The 19249-nt window shown below is 36.2% G+C and overlaps 1 protein-coding gene across 2 annotated transcripts in view; it reads left to right on the forward strand.

Moving 5' to 3' along the window:
* The window catches only part of Sema3d (sema domain, immunoglobulin domain (Ig), short basic domain, secreted, (semaphorin) 3D), a 205793-nt gene that overhangs the window by 167211 nt on the left and 19333 nt on the right, over window positions 1–19249 (forward strand). For both annotated transcript variants that reach the window (XM_030254046.1, NM_028882.4), the window contains 4 exons: window positions 2707–2851; window positions 12778–13000; window positions 15574–15662; window positions 17918–17959. In XM_030254046.1, coding sequence (XP_030109906.1) covers window positions 2707–2851; window positions 12778–13000; window positions 15574–15662; window positions 17918–17959 — 499 coding nt within the window. The remainder of the gene's footprint in view (window positions 1–2706; window positions 2852–12777; window positions 13001–15573; window positions 15663–17917; window positions 17960–19249) is intronic.

Genomic DNA, 19249 nt, shown 5'->3' on the forward strand with positions numbered 1-19249 from the left:
TTGCCTCTATCCCAATTACCACAGATAATGTTTACCCAGTCCCCTGAACATCCGTATTGTTTTTAGTCTACTTTTCCTAGACATGATTCAGTGACTCATCTGACCTCTGGCCACTCCACTGCACATATGAGTAAGCATATCTCCAAAATGAAGTCACAGGATAAAATTGTTAGATACCAAAAGCATATATGTGTAATGCTCATAATCAATGCTTTCTATATGTGTGGCCAAAGAGGTTGTACAAAGGAAACAAATAAATCAAGGACTGAATCCATTGACAAGGCTGTAGTGCATCATAAGATAGCGCATTCTTGACTTAGAACCTTATCATATCGCAAACTATCCTATCTGTACCCCTTTGTGAACTTGAACAGGTAGACATGGTTGTTCTGACAATTCCACTAACTTACCCTTTACGATAAGTTGGATAAGTTGCTAGTTCCTATCAACAAAGCCTGTCTGAAAGTTTCCTCGTCTTTACACCTACCTATATTCTCATCTGATTTTTGTCCTATTACATATCACTGATGCTCTCCCTTGACTTCAATGAGATTGTAGAGGTACCCACAAATTTCTTTTAAAGGTGTGTTCTCTACTGTCTTCATCCTATTTAATTTGATGACTAATGTTTGGTGTGTTAAAAGTACACAGCCACTTCCATTGAATGCCTGGAACACTCTTCAGTTTTGCATATATCTTCCCATAACTCTTTATCATTGTGCATTGGCATTAGCACTAGAGGACTTTGAGGTATTGCTATCGACGAGGAAAGAAATGACTCTGGTATCTTCCTTTAAATAAAATATTGCAGTTTTTAGATTTTTTTTTCTGTAGCAAGATGAGGAGAAATTGTCTATGGATTCAGAATACATTATAAAATAGTATTTGATTAATTATGAAACTGAAGATGGAAATATTTTAATACAGGCATTAAGAAGACAGCTTAAGAGCTGCATTTTGGGAATCAATTTTTCTTTTCATGTGCAATGCATTTCAAAAGGATGCAAGAGGAGCAATTGCCTGTAGTGGTTCAAGTGTCTCAGCTTTAGTTTTTTTGGCCTGTTTCCATCCAAAATCTTGCTTTGAAGTCAATGTGTTCCACACACAAGATTTAGATATGTTAGATATGTGCAAGGGAGACAGAGCCCCAAGATAGTGCTTTAATTTTTTTCTTTTCCTATCAAGTTTCTGCCCACCCAGAGTGTGAAGTTACACGTCTTTGTTCCTGGTGTTCTTTGTTGTTTTATTTTTAATGCTGCCATGAAGACTGATGTAATTTTGGAATTCAAGTCATATCCCTTATCTAGTAAGAAAAAAATGTAATTAACCTTTAATAATGGTGTATTATTTCTTTAAAATATAATAGGCAGATATATCACTATTATCACAATATCACTTTCCTCCTAGACACATGCTTACCATTGCCTTCTTAAGTTTCTCACTTATAATCATTCCAAGAATATTAATGACTGAGCTTCTCATGCTAAAGAATGATTAGTTTGTTTGTGTAAAGTCAGGATGATGTCATTTGGTCAGAAAGGTTCATCTTAATTTTAAGAATAGTCTTTGCAGAATGTCTTAGCCTTAAAGGAAATGCATTTTGCTTTCCAGAAATATAGCAAGAAAGAAATGCCAGACGTGTCCTAATGATTGTCATCTCTGTCTTGTAGAATTTCAGAATTCCTGTGGAAGTTTTACCTGTTTAGTATTCCTGTTGAAACCACAGGGTTGTGATCATATTCCGTATTAAGTAGATGGCTATAATTCATAATTCCTAAAATAAAAATCATTTTAACAAAATCATATGAGCAATATATTCAATGTCAAAATCTGGTATGTGCAATCACTTTGAATAGATGGATAATGGAAAGGAAGGTGGCTCAGTCAGTATTCACACTTGCCACACAAACCTAACACCATTAGTTTTGTCCCCTCAACACATACTTGAAGATTATAATGAAATTTGCCATTCACCCAGAACTACATGTCATATACAAACAATACAATAATATCAAACATAATAAAACATTTCAAAAGACAGATAAATGATCCTGTTTTTCTTGTATCCAAATATTTTAAACATAATGTAAATTTTATATTTAAGTGCTTTATAAGTATAATGATTTCAAAATTAACAATATGTGAGTAAGAATCATATCTAATCATTTCTACAATATAGTTTTTCTAGATCAATGTTACCTAACCTGAGGGTCATGATATCTTTGGGAGTCAAAGGACCCTCTCGCAGGGGTCACATATTAGATATTCTACATATCAGATATTTACATTATAATGAATAACTAAAAAAATTAGTTATGATGTAGCAATAAAAATAATTTTATGGTTGAGTGTCACCACCACATGAAGAACTATATTAAACGGTCACGGCATTGAGAAGGTTGAGAACCACTGTACCAAATGTTTCCTACTAAAAATTCGGTGTCAATGTGGACATTACCTGTTCCATGGTGATTCCTGATAATCCATTTGGCAGCCCGTTTCCGATGTAGGCTTCCCTTCCCTACCTGTAAGGTAGTTACCATCATCATGTCAGTCAGGATTACTTGCCTATAAGCTCGTTCAAGACACAAACACATATTTCTGCAGTGCCTGTCAACAACAGTATGCGATACATTTTCCACACATCTCTTAGGTACAGATATGTGTTCAGCAGGAGAATGAATGGGTCATCTTCCTCTCTTTCAGCTCCATCTTCAAAGGCTCTGCTGTCTGTGTGTACAGCATGGCTGATATCCGAGCAGTCTTTAATGGTCCCTATGCTCATAAGGAAAGTGCTGACCATCGCTGGGTGCAATATGATGGAAGGATACCTTACCCCCGACCTGGAACGGTATGTACCCAGCTAAAACCTGAAGTATTTTTCTAATTCCATATCCAATTCCTAATTCTATTATTACCAACTATGATACTTTTAAAGCCACATGTGCTGTTGATTTTGAAACAATTATCTGTTTATGGTGCTATGTTAGTATTTCCATTATTCAAATGAAGTTAAAGAATGTTGAATGATAATTTTAAGTACTAAAGAACACACTGGACTATGTTGTGATGCATTACAAATGTAACTCAGATATATCAATTTAGTTGTATTTAATGCAAATTTTACAGATTGGATGAAAATGCCAACTGAGAAATTGTTTTGTTCATACATGTCTGTGTATATCTTCCATACATCTCTAAAGTGTCTTAGTGTCTGGCTCTTTTTTTTTAAGACTTGATTCTTTAAAATGGTTCATTTAAATGATCAATTTTCTTGATATGCATATGTCTTCCTTTATTATGCTGAGATTTGAGATAATATACTATCCTTAAAGTGGAAGAAATTCTTAATAACCTCTAGTTCAAGACAGGTTGATGGCATATACTCGTGGGCACAGTAATCTGAGGCATGTAGTAAGACTTTGAACTTGAGACCAGCCCCTTTACTAGCATGAAAGGGGAGCTACAAGTAGAAGGAAAAAGTAGATGAGGAAGAGGAGGAAGACTTAGTCCAAAATTATTTTCAAATGGTACAAACCATATTTAAAGATAGATGATTAAAAGTAGAATGTTTTTTTTAGAATTTATGCATTTGCTTAAAAATAAAAAACCAAAAAACAAAGCAGGAGCTTGGGAGATGCTTCATGTAGCTGTGCAATCAGAAGGACCAGTGTTTAGATGCCTAGAAATCGAATAAAAAGCTGGATGCTGAAGTGCACACCCGTGATCCCACAGTGGGTGCTGTAGTGCATGCCCGTGATCCCACTGTGGAGGAAGAGATAGGAAGATCTCTTGGGCTTTCTGTCCAACCAATCCATCCAAATGCCTGAGCTTCAGGATCAGTGAGAGGTACTGTCTTCCAAAATAAGACATACAACAATCGAAGAAGACACCACATTGATACTGGCCTTCACATGATGAAGCACAGATAAACATGTGAACGCAGACATGCACACACATATAGATGCACAAAAATACCTGAAGTGCACACCTCTGTATATGCATGGTAAATGAAAGGTTCTTCAAAACTTAATATCAAGGAGGTTAGTGTCCTGTATATCTATTTAGATATTATTCTAAATATTTCCACCATGAAATTTAAAAATAATATCAAATGAAGTTTGCAATTGATATATATTGTACTTGGTATTTACTTTTCGTGTTTATTCTTAGAGGGAAAATAATTGGTTCTAGAACTTTCTTCTCTTCCTGGGTTCCTGTTACATAGCATAATTAAACTTGTATTATTTTACAACTATTTGTATTTTCCTCTCATTATTTCTCAATATAAATTTGTTTCTGGGATGTTCTGTCTTATTATTAGATATTTACTATTTTTAAGGATATCTACATATTTATATTACTTACTGTTTTGTCTTTGTAAAGAGGGCCTTAATCTTTCCAATTAGTCTAATGTAATCCAACATTGCAAGAACTTTCTGGAGAAAATGAGAAAGCACCAGAGATAGCCCATTGAGAGACCACAGAAATTTTTACATCTACATCTAGCTTCCAGAATCAGGGAGGTTTGGTAGTGTCACTTCCGTGAGTGAGAGGTTACTTTCAGGAGCTGGGGTGACTAATGGACAGCCACACCTTATGGTGATGACTAAAAAAGCCACATTTCTGGAGCTCCAGGGAAAACTTGCAGGTAGCTTTTCTTAAGTCTTCTCTTGGCCAGTAATTCTTTCCTGCTGACTGAACCCTGAGAGGGGCTTTATGGATCAGCTAAGTCATCAGAGCTCCTACAGCTTGATAAGTTTTATGAGCTTCCTGCATTGTATGGGCCAAAATCCTTCCTTCAGGTGGGAATGTCCTAATGAGCTACTTCCATCAAAATAGCTACACTAATGCTTAGGTTAGTCTGGAGGTCCAGTCCTTATGTATTCCAGGGTGGCCTTGTACTGCTGTAGGCTAACTGTATCTGTTAATTCCATCTTGGAAGAATAAGATTACTACCACAACTTTTTAGCTAAGTTTGAAGCAAGTTTTACTCAATATTGTCTGGGATGATGGACACCTAATAGGTCCATACCAGGATTTCCAGAGAATGGCCCTGAATTACGTTAATTCAGTGCTTATAAAGAGAAACACCAAAATACTGCATACTTCCCATATTTGTCCAATCCAAGGCAAGTATTCATCCTGATATGCTTTGTGCCTGTGTACCTCCATCCTACATGTGATCATGCACATCGTGGGCAGTTGGGGGCAATCCACGTTATTTATAGAAGTGAAAACATGTGGTATGTTATCTTATATGAACAGCCTGGAGCATTTCAGGAAGTTACCTGTCCTTGAGAAGGTGGGGCTTAAAGGTTTATCTGTTCTTAGGAAAGCTGGCTTACAAGTTAGAGATATTTTTGTGGGTTTTTTTTTATTTTTTTTATTTTTTTAATAGGGTTGCAGACCCCTTTAGCTCCTTAGTTACTTTCTCTAGCTCCTCCATTGGGGGCCCTGTGATCCGTCCAATAGCTTACTGTGAGCATCCATTTCTGTGTTTGCTAGGCCCCGACATAGTCTCACAAGAGACAGCTATATCAGGGTCCTTTCAGCAAAATCTTGCTAGTGTATGCAATGGTGTCTGCGTTTGGTGGCTGATTATGGGATGGATCCCCAGATATGGTAGTCTTGATGGTCCATCCTTTTAAGCACAATAATTAAATCTTAAAACATTATCACCTGTGGAAATAATTTTTTCAAATATTACAATTTTTTAACAGTCACATTTTAATTTCTCTCATTTTTATTATGAACAGAACAAGGAATCTGACTATGGCTTATTAAATTTTTATGGTTGCAAAACAATACCATGCAGCACAGGGTAATCGTTGTACAACAGGCATGCAGAGCTCATACTTCTTGCCTGAAAAGTTGTTCCCATAGTTTTTCCCCAACTCTCTTTATTCTCTTCTACCTATGCCTTGATAGCCACTTTATTGTTCTTTGGTTCTATGAATTGTACCTCAGTACCTTATATAGTAAGTAAGTGACAAACTTTCTGGGAATAGCCTGCTTACTCAAGGTCATCCTAAAAGCTTTTTCATGCTACATATTGTAGAACTACTTTCCCCTTTTTGGCTAATAGCATTCCAGAGGTGTGTGTGTTCATGTGTGTATTATTATCCATCTGTCAATCAGGATACATATCTTTGCTACTTTGAATACTACTGCAATAAACGTAGGAATGATACCACTTTTAGGTACTGACCTGAATTCAAGCCATTGCAGTCCTCCTTCCCCCCAGTCATTTAAGAATTATAAGTGGAAGGATTTGGGACTGGGGCAATCTACATTAATTGCAATAAATAATTTTAATACAAAGACATGCTCACTGAATTTTGTCACACTCACTAATTGAACACAAAATTATCAAAATGACTACATACCACTATTTAATTGTTACATTGCTTTCTAGTTATAATGTAAGTAAAAGAAACTGCAGCGAGGCTTCTGTCCCTCTGTTGTGCAAGTTCTTGTACTAAGTGAACTTTACCACTTTAAGTCAACACATTCATAAAATCAGTGAAATTAAGTTTCACAGACTATCAAGTGACTACTCTTGTAAAATTTGAGAATGTAAGAATTGGAATGAGTGATAAAGACATCATAACTCACCCCCTTATTACACTGGAGGAAACTGGTGTCCAGAATGATTAAATCGCACACCCACTCTCATATTACCCAACCAGCAGAATGAAAGTGTGGTGCTGCCCGGTAGAGTTTATGATCACTCTTTTTCTCGTTCTTTGATATAATTTTTATGTCTTTCTTAATGTTTCCCTGGTAAATATATTCCTGCATAACCTACACAAAGTTAGTTTTATTTATTTTATATCATCTCCTGCCACACATATCTGTGTTTATTAAAAGTACAAAATTACAGTTATTTTCTTTTTCCTCCAATTCAAAACATTTATTCAAAGTTATATCTCAATATACCTTATGGCTCCAACATTTTCAAATGTACATACATGATATCTCACTACAGTTTTTGGTCATTGTTGTTTTGAAGCAGGGTCTTATACATCCCAAATAAGCCTGAAACTTACTATATATTCAAAGATGGCTTGAATTCCTGACCTTCCTGCCTTTCTCTCCCAAGTGCTAGGATGACAGATCTGTGCTAACCCACCCAGCATACTTCATACTTTCTTAGGTCACCACAGTGTTGATTATTTCACACAGTTGGATTTGAGAAACACATCAATGGGCATCCATTCATGTGTGCTCATGGACTCATAACTTTTAAAGTGGTAGGTTTCTATTAAGTTAGACTTAAGTTACATAAAGAACTGCATGTATCGTGCTACTTTCTAAGTAACAACAACAGCAGCAACAACAACTTCTGCTATTACAATCATGAACTGTATCATTATGGCCTGGTCTAGCCTCTATATAAGTATAATGAAGTGTTGTAGCCCATAACACTTGACATTTTTATTCTAAAATAGCGAAATATTTCTAACTTGAATGAGATTTGCTAAACACAGGGTTTGTTTTCTATACATCGGCTACAGCCTTTGCTTTTATATTTTCTGCATCCATATTACTTTTATAATTGAACTCTGAATTGATATTCTAGTATGGACCTCAGTTAAGTATTTACTGGCATGGAGTCACTCCCACCTTACTTAATTTTCTTGGTTTTCGTTTAATGTACCAATGCCAAATCTCAACTCCTGGTCCACAGTGCTCTATGTTAGGAACTCCGCACACTCACAGTTATTTTACCTTGGTGACTCTTCTGCCCTCTGGTGTCTGAAATGAGCAACTGAACAAACAGGTTTTCTTTAGATGAATTTTTAGAATCTTTACTGTCCTGTTTGGTTTAGTGCTGTGAAGTTCCAATTGAGAAAAAAAAAAGAAGAAGAAGAAGAAAGAAAAAAAGAAAAGAAAAGGAAGGAAGGAAGGAAGGGAGAGAGAGAGAGAGAGAAAGAGAGAGAGAGAGAGAGAGAGAGAGAGAGAGAGAGAGAGAGAGAGAGAGAAAGGAAGGAAGAAAGAAAGAAAGGTACAAATCAGACATGGAAACCAAATTGGAGAAAGCTAATAGTCTAAAAAAACACCTCATTCTAAGGAGGGTTTGAAAAGAAGTATTTTGATTTTAATAATTAATTTATTATAAATAACTTAATACAGATTTTGTAAATAAACAAGTATATTTTACAGGTATTCTATATTGACAAGGGCTTTGTGTGTGTGCACATATGTGCATGTGTGTGCTCACCTGTGTGTGCTCACCTGTGTGTGCTGTGTTTATTTTGTATGTGTTATATGTGCACATGTGTGAATGTGAGTCTGAAAGTCTGAGATTGGCATCCAGTATCCTCCTCTATTGTTCCTGGTATGTTATTATTTTGGAGACAGAGTTTCTGGGTGAATATGGAGTTCACCAATTTGGCAAGAGTATGTGGTAACTTGCTAGCGAACCCCCTCCTCTGCCTCCATTGCGCCAGAACATGGTTACAGTCATGTTCACACATAGCTGTTTTTTGTTTTGTTTTGTTTTGTTTTGTTTTGTTTTGTTTTGTTTTGTTTTATGTGCTATGAGGGATTGAAAGTCAGATCCCTCTGTTTCTGTAGCAAGCACTTTACAGATTAAGTTATCCTCCCCATCCTAATAAGGCATTTTAATAATTTGCATTGCACAGTGCTTGATGGATTTCTGCTTTAAATCATTCTTCTGTCAAAAGCTGAAAAGAGCTTTCATAATGTGGATGTATAGGAAACATGATTCACTACCCTTAAACTAGTTTGCCCCAGTTTTCAGATTTTGTAAAAATGCTAATTCCCATACAATTTCTTTAGGAATGTCTACTGTTGTTACTGTCAACTTGTCCTGCTTCATATTCAATTATCAAAGCACATGATTATTCTAACTAACCCTCTGTTTTATTGGTGGACGCTGAAAGGAGTCATGGATACTGTCAATGATTCTATCTTCTCCCTCTGCCAGGCAGACACTGCTCAATTATAAGTGCTGAATAACTGAGAGTTCTGTGAATTCCTTGGGTGGAAAGTTTTCAGCGGAGCTATACTTCAAGAAACACAATTTCTAAAACCTGACGGTGCTGAGGATTTTCACAAAACAGCCATCACGACCATTGTTCACTGGATATCAGCACAACTTTAGTTTCTAAACTGGGATTCCCAATTCTCAAGCTACTCGCTATGTCTAATTGTATTTTGATTGATCTGTTAGAGAAATTCCTGCAAGAGAATGCAATCCGAAGAAAAGTGGGGTAACACTTAAAACATTTAAATTCATTAAATTAACTTTTGTATAGTTTGTCATGCCCTAATGGCTACATATTTGGGCAAATCCCTCCTCTACATCTTTAATATCCAATACAATGTCTTTCTTTGCAAAATTTATCTCAGGCTGTTGCCTCGATGACTAAGGGGGATAAGATTCACTTTAGAAAATCTGCATTTTCAAATAATAATAAGAATCAGATAACCTTTACACAAAACACATAAACTTTTCTGCTTCATTTCTCAGTCTGGCCCAATAGGAGAGCTGGTTTGGTCTTTTCCTCTTGCACCATGCCTTCCTTCACGTTAGCCATTGCTCTGATTTGTGTAAGGAAATTGTGACAAGGAGAAAAAAGAAAGCAGCACCCGCATGGGGCAGATAAGCTTTTCACAGCTGCCTGGTGCCTTGCCATGGCAAGGTTCTCTCACTGGATCAAAACCCACTTTTCTTCTCTCCTTATCCATTGCTTCCCGCTGCCCCCCTGAAGGTTCTGCACAACCACCCAGCCAGACCTGCCAAACAGAACAGAATCACACCTGGCTAACTCCAGCTGTCTGACTCAGACAGCAGGCCAGCTGCTGTGAGCTGCACCCTGGCATCTCAGAGTTTGTCTAGGCCTCATCTCTTTTGTCTTAAGCTTTTGCCATATATCCTGCAATGTGTTGGCGGTTTAAAGTCTGACCGAAAGTTCTCTGTTCAAATTTTGTATTCTCTCAAAGTTTAAGCTGTTGTAAGAGGTTTTAAGAGGAGTAAGGAAAACACAGTTAATGAGCCAGAATTCCTTCTTTTCATAGGAGCCAGATAAATGCTAGGAAACCCCAGGAAGAAACAGGGGATGCTATGGAGGGTGGGCTATTAAGAGGAATTATGAAAATAGTCACAAATTTCAAAGAATATACACATACCCACACTACCACCTAGGGCATACAGCTTCGGTGAGATCCTTGAAGGAAAATTAATAACCAAATCGGCTTTTCCTTGATGGTGTATTTCTTTATCTTTTTTGTTTCCCCTTCATGGGACTTTCATTCCTATTTTGCCTGAATAGTTGCTGGACCTGTGTAGTTGTGAGTTGTATAACACCAAACCAAACACACACTGGATTGAATGTACTAAAACAACACTAATGGGTTCATACTGTCCTACCTTCAACCTCGGGGAGTAACACTCCTAAACCAATTTCACTTGTGTGATCATAACGGTGAGGGTCTGCAATCACTCCTAGCAACCAGGGGCCAAAGGTCTCAGCAGAACACTGGCCACATGCCACAGGGAAAGCTGCCATAAGAAGAAAATGTATTTCCAAAAGTCTTCCTGTACCTGTCAATAGAAACCAGATTTCTCTTTGCCCTCTCTTGTTATCTCTTAGTTTTTATCCTTTTCTGTGAGGAGCAAGCTGTGAGGATAGTTGGCAGCTGCAGGTTTGCTAAATGCTTATTATATCTTATTTAGTAGCACTTGCTTCCAGGGGAACATGTGTTTTTAAATTTCATAACAAAAAAACTGTGGCTTGACTCATGAATTTCTGAATTTTGAAATTCTGATTACTGTGTAACTACAGCTACAAAGTCTGAGGATTTTTGTTGTTGTTGTTTCATTTCTATTTTTTTAAAAAATTATTAACTCAAAGGACTCTTTCCAACATATCATACAGTCAAAATCTTGCTTTTAGTGTTAAATCAATCAGACTGACCTGACGACGTTCTGAGACATGTGCCTTCTGGGAATGCCTTTGAGTAAGTCTCCAATGTACAGACTAGACTTGGGAAAGAGCGCAGTGTGATCTACGTTGATATACATTTCAGTACACTTAACAACAGGCTCCTTCCTCTATTAAGCTGACTGACTCTCTGTGGATGAGGCAAATGCACAAAACAGGGATAGACACACAGACTTTGCCAGCCTTCAGTGATAGAGATGCTAAATGAATACCAAACAAGCTAATGATGTAGGACATTTCTATTCTCCTTCACACAGACCTAGGACAAACAAAACAAACAAACAAACAAACAACCCAAAAACAAAACAAAACAAAACAAAACAAAAAAACAAAACAAAATGAAACAGGAAAAAAAATTGACATTGGGAAAGGGTCAGTTTCTTAATAGTAGCCATTCAAGACTTCTGTAAAGATAAATATTCTCAAATTAGTTAAAAGATGACTATCAAGTCTTTAAAATTGTTTGTGTAACCTCTTTGGTGGACATTCTCCTTTAAAATGGATCGTTATGGTTGTATTGACATGCAATCTGGAGGGATAGCTGTTTACCCCAGGATCTTCAGCTAACAATGCACCTTTGACCCCTGAGGGGAAGACCCTGAAGCTCTGGCATGAATCTAATTAGTCCCTAATTAAAATGCCTTTGTTCAGTGGAAACTTCATTTTGTGTTATCACTTTTTAGAAAACTTTGATTTGTTTTTAGCTTTTGTTTTTATTTTATTTCGATACTATCAAAAGAACTTTAATATAGGTTTTATCTGATGTCATAAATTTTATTTCATATACTTGTAATGATTAAGTATAAGTTTTATTCGAGTCATTTGTCTAAGAAGAATTAAAATGTGATGTTACCTTTTATTAAAGACAACTTCCTAGGATGCCGCTTTTGAAACATAAATGAAACATTATATGAAAGAGTATATATACCTTGTAAAATATTCAAATTGTAATGTCATTCCTTTATTTTAGATAAGTGTCATAAACTCGGTGCATATCAACTTGTGCTTTTATGTCTGACCACCAGAGGGCAGTTGATGCTAGCTCTTTCTTTAATACCCGCTCCCAGGAAGCAGTTCTAGGCAGAAATGAGACAGGACCTGAGGTGCCTTCTCAGAGCCTAGGCTCAGGGGAAAGGCTGCAGGTTGGGGCATGGCCTAATTTTCAGAGTAGCTGTAGCAGAAGTGTATAATTACAACCTCAAGCACTTAAAGCTCTTTTGGAGCTAATTTTATGACGTGTCGACTTGATCCTTTTAATTTTTAATAAACAGGAAAATTGGAAAGGAATCCTATTTTTTTATTATTGAAAATAAAAGCTTTCTATACATTCAGGGGCTTAAAGATCATTTTCATGACAGCTTCATCAATTTAAGCTTCCAGTATCATCATTAGAAACTTTTGGGTTGTGGGTGGTAATGCAATTTGTTTTCGTTCTGGAACATAGGCTGACTTTGAACTCTGCATTTGTTTGGGTAGCCTCTAAAACTGGGTCCTCCTGCCCTGGCCCTGTTTTGTAATTAAATGGATGTACCATCTTGCTTGATTTAAAAAAAAAAATCTTTATTTAAAACAATAATATTTTTAAGAAAGAAACATTACACTCGAGAAATCTTGGAAAATTCAGGTAAAGTCACATAATTTTGAATGTTTTGGAGAAGAAGCATAGATTTAACTCTATTGGAGCTGCTCTCACCACACATCAGAGTTCCTCACTGCTCTGTCATCTGCTTAGTCTTATCCATGGCACGAACCTTTCTGGTGTGTAGGTAGCGTGTTTATTCCTGTGCACCTTTCTTTTCAGTGTCCAAGCAAAACCTATGACCCACTGATTAAGTCCACCCGAGACTTTCCAGACGATGTTATCAGTTTCATAAGGCGGCACCCTGTGATGTATAAGTCCGTGTACCCAGTGGCAGGAGCACCGACCTTCAAGAGAATCAACGTGGATTACAGACTGACGCAGATAGTGGTGGATCACGTGGTCGCTGAAGACGGGCAGTATGATGTCATGTTTCTCGGAACAGGTATGATCAGACCACACTTTCAACCAAAGAAACTATTTGTTAATGGAGAAATAAAACAAAAACCTGCAAAATGTTTGTCATCCAAAGTCAAATAAATATTAAGTAATACCTTGCCAGCTTTTCCTGAACTTGTATAGGTGGTACATTTAAATAATGATCAGCAATGTCTGCCATCCACACTGAAGTTTTAAAATGCATATATTGTCGATGTTTTTCACACTGTTCCAGACTAGTTGCTCAAAACGTATCTGTCTAATCATGGAGGAATAAAAGTAAGTAAGGTGAGGCTGTGTCTCCATGTTTACCTGTTGTTGCTACAACCGGATGCTGGGAAATTCTATCCATAATTCTCCGTTCACTAGCCTGGAAATCAGAGACTTGTTAGCCTACAGACAGTTCTTAGAATCATTAAGCATTACTTGGTAAATGCTTTCAAATAAAACTTCTTGGAAGTTTACTTTCTTGTCCATGAATTTTGAAGATTAAAGTTAATTTTGTGGAGACTGGAGAGATGACTCAGCACTTAAGAGCACTAACTCCTCTTCCAGAGGACCTGTATTCAATTCTCAGCATGACCATAGCAGCTCACAACTGTCTGTACCTCCAGATCTGGCACCCTCATGTATGCATACATACAACCAAAACACTCATGCACATAAAATAAATATAAATAAATTATTTTAAAAATTAACTTGTTGGATTCTTATTAATACAGTTTATTGTGTGTCAACTTTGTAATTAAAATATGATCAAAATAACATGTTTTTGGTCAAGTGTGATAATGAAAACCTATAATTTTAGGCTAAAGAGGAAAATCACAAGTCCAAGACTATCCTAAGGAATAGTAATGGACCTATCTGTCGGTCTGTCTCTATATCTGACTGTTTGTCTATCTGCCAATAGATACATATTGATATGTATATATATATACACACACACACATATATATATATATATGTGTGTGTTTGTGTGTGTGTGTCACACACACACATGATACAAATAAACATCAGCTAATAGTTTGCCAACATTTTTAAATTGTATATTATATGCTTTTAAATGATAAGGAATATATATATATATATACATATGTGTAAATAGAGAGACACATATATGCATACATATATGCACATACATTTTACATAAATAATGTTGCATATTTGGTGATTTCTAAATTAAGAAAAATGTTATGCAACAACAGTGTTCTGGGACAGAAAAGACAACGTGTACCCTTAGGACTTCATCCTATAGTATATGTGTTCTTTGAGGAGTTTTAGTTGTTATTTTATTGGAACAGGTTCTTTAGAATATAAAATGATTTTAGAATTATTTAGCCCTTAAGCACTATCACGGTTCTGCAAATTTAGGCTTATTATGAGAAGGACCATGTAGTAACTCCTAGGGCCAGTAAACAGCTCCTGTGAGGCCTAATGATATCATAGAGGGCAAGTGCAAAACAGATAATCTAAGAGATGTTCCATTTCTGAGAATGCAGCAATGACTACCTAAGGGTCAGGACTTTAATTAGTCTCCTATTAACTCTCATGAGCTAAATTTAATTGTTCTGTCCAGGCAAAGCTCACTCACAGGCTGGTAACAGTTCTCTATCGTAGGCAGCCCTCAGCCACAGGCTGGTAACAGCTCACTATCATAGGCAGCCCTCAGCCACTAGGTGGTACTGCCTAACCTTTCCTCAGAAAAATATGATTATTTTAAAAGTTTTGTACTGTAAAATGTATTTAACAGTTTTGAACATCCTAGAGTGATTTTTAAAAATTAAATAATCTAGGCATTTTCTACATATAGTGGTATCACTATCTGTCCCTATTCTCCAGGCCTACTGCTGAAATCTAAAGATGTATTTTCAATGGATTAATTGCAGATTGACAGATCCATTTTAGTTTTTTCTAGTGTGTTTTTATTATCTTTCTATGCTCGAATGCTACACACTCACACTGTACTCACTATAACAAAATTTAAGATATCTTTCCTAAGCATAACTTTTGTTGCACATCATTAAACTTGTATTTTCTTTTGAGTTTGAACTGAAGTCATTTGAATAAATTTTAATTTTTATCTCGTTAACAATCATTATCTGAACTTAGGGTTAGTTTCTTCAAGGAAAGATTGTCAGTGTTTGCTGGGCAATTGTTAACATTTTAAAAAAGACTATATATACTACTGTTATAATAAATCAGATATAATTACTAGGTAAATCTTAGTATTGCAGGGAAATCTTATGGCAGGGAATATATATCATATGTATATCATAAATTATATATATAATTTTAGCATAGTTTCCCATTCAAAAATAAAAATACATTTATTTCACCTCGGTTATTTTAATCAATATTTAAATTAGCCATATATATGTAGTTAAAAGTATTTTTAATATAATCTTTTAGTCTCTTTATATGTAAGTGTCTATTTTGGAAGGGCAACATCATATAAGTAGTCTTCATTTCTCACTAATTTATTTGACCAGATACATTAAAAGTGGGGAAATTTCCAGAAATATGCATTCAACTAAATATTGAAGTGAAAGCAGTGGGGTTATGGGTCATTTTTTTTTTCAGACATTGGAACAGTCCTGAAAGTTGTGAGCATCTCCAAGGAGAAGTGGAATATGGAAGAGGTCGTACTGGAGGAGCTTCAGGTATTCAAGGTGAGAAGGGGCGCTGGGCCCCAGACAGAGCGCGAGCTCGCTGTCCCACTGTTGCTCATGGGGCTTCTTGTCTTTTCTCTGCTTTTCCTGGGGAAGTCGCTGAAATGAGCTTCAATGGTTCCTCTGGCCTAAGCAAAGAAGGCCATATCCGAGTGGGAAAGGCACTCACTTCCGGTGCTGTGAACCATTGGCAGGAGCTGCCAGGTTTGCCTCTTCTTGCTGCATCACCCAAGGATATGGTCAGTCAAATTGCCACACTGAAGCATAGCTTGGAATCTCTTAATGCCTGGATGCTTTTCTGCTGTATGAGTGTTGCTTGGATTTTTTTCCCCAAATGAATTGGAGAAAACTGGAAAAGCTTATGAATCATGTATAGGAGCCCAGCGTTAATGAAATGAAACGAAGAAAAAGAATTAATGATAGCAAGTTATACATGCTACAGTCCTCTCAAAGGGAGTTAGTAGGCCTGGAGAAAGAGTTATTTGTTTTAAATTCTGCTTTTAACAGTAAATATATTTTTGTGTGGCATTCTTTGCATCTACTCTGTGGTATTTAGAATTATTTCCTGAAAAGTAAGACACTAGACATAAGGTTATATTTCTTAGAAACTGCGTTCCCTTATGTTTTTGTTTTGTTAAAAGGGTTTATTAAAAACTGTCTCCATGTAAACATGCATTTCCTGGAGAGTGGAGTCCTCAGCTGGGAAGGGCTAAAGTGTCATTATCATGCTGGGCTTGCAGGTTCCTGTTTACATTGTGATGATAATAGTGGTCAAGAAGTTAACAAGAACAAGACCAGCTATTTGGCCTCTGTAAAAACAGAATCTTGGGTGGTTCCTAAGGGAAAAGATGATGTCAAATGGAAGGGTGGAGGAAGCAGAGGCTTCAAGATTTTTTGTGTCACACACAGAAGTGCATGAGGACAGACAGTCTCCCATGAGTCTTGGTGCCAAGGATGGACTGTTTGACCTGTGACTGTTATCTCAGTTGGTTCTGACTTTTATTCTCCTCCTCCTCTTCCTCTTCCTCTCATCTACTCATTGACCAACCCATCAACCCATCCATGTACCCATCCATCCATTCATCCACCCATCAACCCATCCATTTCTCTATTATATATCTGTCTATCACCTATCTGTCTGTCTGTCTGTCTATTTATCTATTATCTATCGATCCATGTTAGAGATGAAATCTGAGGCCTTTTGCATGCAAACAATTCACCACTAAGTTCCATACCCATGCTCCTTTTCTTCTCTTATCTACTGTCTACTGTTTCTCTTCTCTTCTCTTCTCTTCTCTTCTCTTCTCTTCTCTTCTCGTCTCATCTCACTTTTCTCCTCTCCTCTGCTTTTCTCCTCTCTTTTCATTTTTCTTCTCCCCTATTCTCTTTTCTACCTGTTTCCTTTCTTTTATTAATAATTTTGTTGAGGTAAAATGCAATTAAAAAGAAAGCAATGCAAAACAAACAAACAAACAAAACCATAATATGATGGACATGGCCATGCTTTTAAAATCAAGGGCAACAAAAATTATTGAAACCAACTTTAAAAAAAAATAAAACAAACCTTTTTAACTTAAAATTTTTCCTTTTATATATTTTCTTAAATCTGTAACATCCACTGTTTGTCAATTACTATATGAAAGCAATAAATTAATAAATACTAGATAAATAATAGATATATAATACATCTTTTAAAATGTGTCCTGCTTTATATGTTTTTTTGCTTTTATATTCAGGTTTCTGGACTTATTAGAAATAAAATATGACTTGTATCATGAAAATGCACACATTCGTAGCTTGTAGTGTCACATAAGAAATATCACCATCAACAAACATAACTATAGCTTTTCAAAGCTCTGTTACTTAAATGTGTTTAGAATCTTTGATGCAAGTAAGATCATAATGGAGCAATAAATAATTACAGAGATGTTCTTGTCAGCACTAGTATGAAATATATGGGAGCAGTTCAGATAAGCAGGTTTAGAGCAAGGTGAAAACTTGTGAATAACTAGAAATCATTTTCAACACAGCACTCCTCATGCAGTTACCTTGTTTCTCTCTGAAAAAGTACCTTAAACATTTTCATTGTGTCTAGTAATGGAGAATTAATACACACTATAAGAAAGTAACAAGCAATACAAATCAGTTTCCCCTCTCATTGAGGCTGAAAAGCCATGTTTTATATAAACTAAAATGACAGGCTCATTAATCTAAAGCTGTGAATGACTCTTACTGACATTTCCATCTCTTTGCAGCACCCAACAGCTATCTTGAACATGGAGTTGTCGCTGAAGCAGGTACTTTGTAATTTTTGTTCAATAATTAACTTCAGAGTTCATTTGCAAAATCTATTGAAACTGGAAGTTAGGTCATTATTAAGGCAGATAGTTGAAAGTTGCTTGACTCCTCCTATTAAGTCGAAGTCATTGGTTTTGCCTGGTCTTAGGAGAATGAAGATTGAATGTGAGTATTCTTATCCTTTAACTCACAAAAACACAAAACAAAACAAAAACAATGGGGCAGTTGAGTTGTGTTTCTGTCCAAGGCATAAGACATACATTTAATATGACAATCACAAACTTTGAAAAGGGATTTCAACTGGGAATCTGGGATTTCAAACGAGAATTTTTGGTACACAACACTAAAGAGTCAATCTTCAATATCCTACTCAATAACTAATTCTCAGAACCAGTTCTCTCATCAACAAAATTAGAATTCTCTCTTGTTTGTTATGAGTTTTAACTTTTATTTTGTTTTGTTTAACTAGTGATGCTTAGAATCGAACCCAGGCTTCCACAGGCATCAGGCAAGCCAATGAGTACTTTACTGAAGACAGGATCTTACTATCTATCTCAGGCTAGTCCAGAACTCACATATTTGTGCTTTAACACTACCTCCTGTGGGTTGTGTTCATTTATAAGCATAAGCATAACCTTGTTTCTTTTTCTCAGTGCTGGGGATTAAACCTAGTCCCTTGCAAATACTAGACAAGTACATCGCCTCTCTACCCCTATATTCCTAGCCATTTAAATACATGCCAATGTTTTAACCAAAATGATATGTTAACAGTAGCCAGTTTTAATAGTGATAAAATATGATTTACAGTTCCCTGGTATTATAATTCACATCTCAAATGGCTAGATTTAGATTTTTTGTTCTATTTATACATATATCCTCATGATTGAAGAAAGTCATTTAATAATATAAGTTCTACATTAAAGCATTGCTACAATTAAGTATGGTAGACCAGTTATTAAGGGAAAGTCAAAATGGGTTTGATTCTGAGGTCTGTGTCATTGTCTTGCTCATTAAGTAACATTTATTCCTTGAATCCATGCTATTGTCCTTTGGATATGCAGAGAGGAATAAATAACATAGTCTTAGTGAAACTCTGGGAAAAGTTGAGAGAGAAAAGCATGCTAGCAATGTAGAGTAATAACTAAAGCATATAAGGGACAAAAACCAGAAAGTGATTGGGAGCCAGAAAGAGCAGGAGAAGGGAAATAAGGAAAGAGACAGACAAGCCGAGTCACGAATGAGGCTGTAGTTAGCCAGAAAAATAAAAAGAGGGATAGAGTGGATAGTAA

This window comes from Mus musculus, chromosome 5, assembly GCF_000001635.26.
Source record: "Mus musculus strain C57BL/6J chromosome 5, GRCm38.p6 C57BL/6J".
NCBI classification, from domain to species: domain Eukaryota; kingdom Metazoa; phylum Chordata; class Mammalia; order Rodentia; family Muridae; genus Mus; species Mus musculus.